Below are 4,131 nucleotides of genomic sequence, written 5' to 3' on the forward strand. Positions count from 1 at the left end.
GAAAAAATTATCAGTGGGTCCCTTCGTCAGCCAGTTATGCTACAATTGAGTTAAACGAATAGATCAACTGCTACTTACGATGGATAGTTTTTAAATAATAGAACATATTCTGTACATGTTGTATTTATACGTCCCGATTATGTATTTATTATACTGTATTATTATGTAGGCCTACTATTGCTACTACCCCGTAGTTTTGCAAAAAATGTTACAAGAGTACAGTAAACATTTGGTTTTGTAAGTAACCAAATACAGTAGCGTCACAAGGCGGGAGCAGGAGTGCTGCTCGCATCTGATGACAAAATTGATGGCTGACATCTTGAAAAAACATTGTAGAATTTACTGTCGAAACTATGGTGTATCCAGCTAAAATAATAAAAGATTAGTGAGAGAGGAGTGGCACCCCACGAAAAATGCTAAATTTTGTGAGGACGACGGGGTGTTTAGTAAACTAACAGAGGAACATCCAAACTTGTGACGCCAGTAACCAAACACAATTTAAATAAAAAATTGCTCATGATTTATTAATTTATTTATTGGGTGTGGTATAGGGTTCGATTTAGGTCAGGTACTACTATCATTGTCTCTAAGGCTATTGAAACAATACAGAGTTTAGTTAAAAAACCAAAGCACATTTTATGAAGGTATTATGTTTTTAATAGAAAGCAAATGTATAGTTTACATAATGTGATAAAGTGTAAAAAGTAATGAATAAAACATGTACACAACACGGGATATTTAGATAAGTTTAGTACCGTAACAACATTATGATGTTTGGTGTTTAAGCCGAGACCTATAGTAGGGACTGGATTTGTCGAACGATGGGGGTTAATGAACAGTTTAATAGTGACATCTACCGTAACAATAGTACAGGTAGCCTCTTGCATGTATTAAAGTGGCAGGTGTGTTAGGAATTCAGGTACAGATTCAGGTAAACTCTGCCGGGAGCAGGTACATTGATAGTTCAACGTTAACAGTAGACACAGAGTCAAAGACATACGACACAGAAGCAGAAATATTGTTTGGCACTCGTGTGACTAATGAGGGCCTCATTATCATAATTACAGAGATTTAGACGGCACAGGTCAACTCTTGCAGGTATAACAGTGGTTGATGTGTTAGGAATCCAGGTAAAGTTTCAGGTAATCTCCGACTGGTGAAGCTACATGTATACGGTAGACACACAGCCAAAGACATGCGGCACAGGAGCAGATCTATTGTTTGGCACTCTTGTGACTGATGAGGGGATAATTATCATAATTACATAGATTAAGACGGCACCGTAAATCAAATAAAAATTCAGGTAAACTCCGATTGTCACTGCTACATTGATACAGTAAACACACAGTCCAAGACATGCGGCACATCATAGACACATTGTTCGGCACTCGGATGACTGATGAGGGGATAATTATCATAATTACAGGTAGTATGACATTACGTGTAGCTATGACACGTGGTAGATACCCCTATGACTTTACTACTGTAACGTGAGCTACTTCATAGTTGTGACTGGAATTTATAATATAAGTTTAATGTATTGATACTAACGAGAACAAACACATCGCGCACTTTTAATATTGCTAATTCCAGTGCTTGTTAAGTCAAGTCTTAGTCCTAAGCCGTACAATCTCTAGCTGAATAAGCCAACCAATACGCTAACTTCCTACCTTATCTAAAATTACAGTATACACTATAAAAAAATTACACTTAAAATCACTAGATCATTAATCCAGTCACTTAACGATCGTACTCAAAACTCAAACCCCGCATGGTCAAAGCACCTGCGGTCAAAAGTTTCACGCTCCCTACACATTCGATCACTTAAAAACTAAATATTTTATTCAAAACTGCACATCAAATGTTTCGAATTTATTTCAACCATGTACTAAAGCAAATAGCTTTCTTTATAATATGTTTTTATTTTGAAACTACGAGAACATCAAGTTAATTATTGTATATCATTTGTAATTTCCGTTCTTCGGCCAAGTGACCTACATTTTGACAGAAATCGATTTGTCACTAATTGTGACAATGACAAAAAGTGTGACATCTTTGATGGTGCGAGTTATATGTTATAAATTGTGGTAATTACTTTTTGGCAACTCGTATCATTATTTTGCAAAAAGATAGACCTACACCAACATCTTAATTACATGATTGTCTAGATCTAATACTTACTACAATTTCTATGTAGGTTGTAGATACTTAGTGTATACAATTTTTAAATATCTAATTCTTTGCAGCCACTTTTTGTTAAAAGTGTATGTCAGTTTTAATTATAACGTCTTCCCTTCAATAAGTAATGTAGATTTTCGAAAAGTGGAAATTAAAAAGCTAAAATAGTTCCAACTATAAACAAACAATAAAACGTTATATCTTTTTCTACGTGACATTTCATAATTATAAACATTAGCTAGCAAGCGATTAAGTCTTAATTTAATAACATTCATTGAATAAAACTGTAGATGTTATAATACTCTGTAGTATTTTAAAAACAATAAAGTAGCAATGTGGGATTGTAATGAAGGAGAAGGAACTTAACTCTATTATAAGGGCGATATTTATACTTAAAGATAACTGAAGCTTTGAAATTCTTTACTATAGAAAAGTATTGTTAATTCTTCGGTTACAGATTATGTTTTCTAAAGAAGATTAAAGCGTAAAACATCTGGTGAAATAATTAGTTTTATCTATATTAGTTTGTGAAATCAAAATAAAAAAATATTCAAGTCTTTATAACTTACAAACACATAAGACGATGGCAAATTGATTCACTGCAACAGAACTATCATACATATTGTCAATAACAGCCACTGTGTTTGCGATTTTTGTGTTAACTAAATCTAAATTTAAAAAAAAAAGATTTTTTTGTAAAATATAAGTGAAATAAAAACGAAACAATTGAGCATGAATTCTAATGAGAATAATAATTCCGAGAACTACAGTGAATATTTCTCCAACACTAAAGAGTTCCTCGTCTCTGACGAAAACCTCAGATGCTTCCGAATAGCCGTCACGATATTTTTACGGGGAATTCTTTACTTTTGTGGGATTATAACCAACTTTTTCAACGTCGTCATCTTTCGTCGACTGGGTCTCAACAACAGCATGAAGGTCGCCATCTTTGTGACGTCGCTTGGTGACGTGGCTATAAGCGTTCTCCTGTTCGCCGCCTCGATATGCCATTTATTGAGCGAACTCGAGCCGGAGAATGAGTTTGATTTGAATGGATTTAGTTTCTACGTTCTCGAAGACACGTCGTATGTTCTATATTTAGCCTCCTGCTGGGTCACGGCTTACATGTCCGTCGAGAAGTGCTGCTGCGTTCTGTTTCCTTTCAAGGTCAAGGTCATTTTCACAACCAGGCGCTCCGTGGTTGCCATGGTGATTGTGTACGGCGTTGCTATAACAACAAACTTGCACGTGTTGTACGGCATAAGAAAAATTGTACCGGAAGTCGAAGCGAATTCTGCGTCTACGGGCAGAAGCCAGTGGACGCTTGTGTATTCTGACGTCACAGAGAGCATCGTCTGGTTGGTAATCAAATACATTTTCAGCGGCCTGGTTTTGTTTGTGATCAGCCAGGTTGTGATGATATTGTCGTCTATTTTGATGGTGTACGGGCTGAGGCAAAGTTCAAAGGTGCGTGGAAATCAATTTGAACACAGCTTGATATCACTAACACAGGAAAAAATTAATCCTGACAACGCTATTTCGGTCTTGTCACACTCAGAACGAAAACTTGTCAAAATTGTCTTGATGCTATCGATAATGATGATAGTTTGCAACATGCCGAGACTGATAGCTTTCATGATTTATTACATCGTAGGTGAAGCAGAGTACATCACGTACCAAAACTTGAACACACTCACGTAGGAGATTGCTGTGTTTTTCTGTACTTTCATCACTACCGGTAACTTTTTTTATTTATCTGAAGCTCAATTCGATGTACAGACAGTATTTTTACAAAATGTTTGAGAAACCGTATTTTAAAATTACTTTAAAACTTTAAAATATTATTTGCACAATTTTCTTTTAAAGTGAAACTGAGTTTTTCGTTTAATTTAATATAATTTTAAATATAAAGAATATTTTCTTTAATTTTTAGTTAGAAAATAATAAATTACA

The 4,131-nt window shown here is 35.0% G+C and overlaps 1 protein-coding gene across 1 annotated transcript; it reads left to right on the forward strand.

Annotated features, from left to right (window-relative positions):
- Positions 1-2,910: 2,910 nt before the first annotated feature.
- On the forward strand, positions 2,911-3,879 carry LOC131928184 (uncharacterized). The gene has a single exon (XM_059284131.1). The coding sequence runs from the start codon at positions 2,911-2,913 to the stop codon at positions 3,877-3,879; it is 969 nt and encodes a 322-aa protein (XP_059140114.1).
- The last annotated feature ends 252 nt before the right edge of the window (positions 3,880-4,131 follow it).

The sequence above is a fragment of the Physella acuta genome, unplaced genomic scaffold (genome assembly GCF_028476545.2).
Source record: "Physella acuta isolate Inbredline_101_S28 unplaced genomic scaffold, ASM2847654v3 ptg000090l, whole genome shotgun sequence".
NCBI lineage: Eukaryota > Metazoa > Mollusca > Gastropoda > Physidae > Physella > Physella acuta.

Excerpts from the sequence above, each read along its gene's own strand:
- LOC131928184 (XM_059284131.1), top strand. The coding sequence starts at position 2,911 with ATGAATTCTAATGAGAATAATAATTCCGAGAACTACAGTGAATATTTC.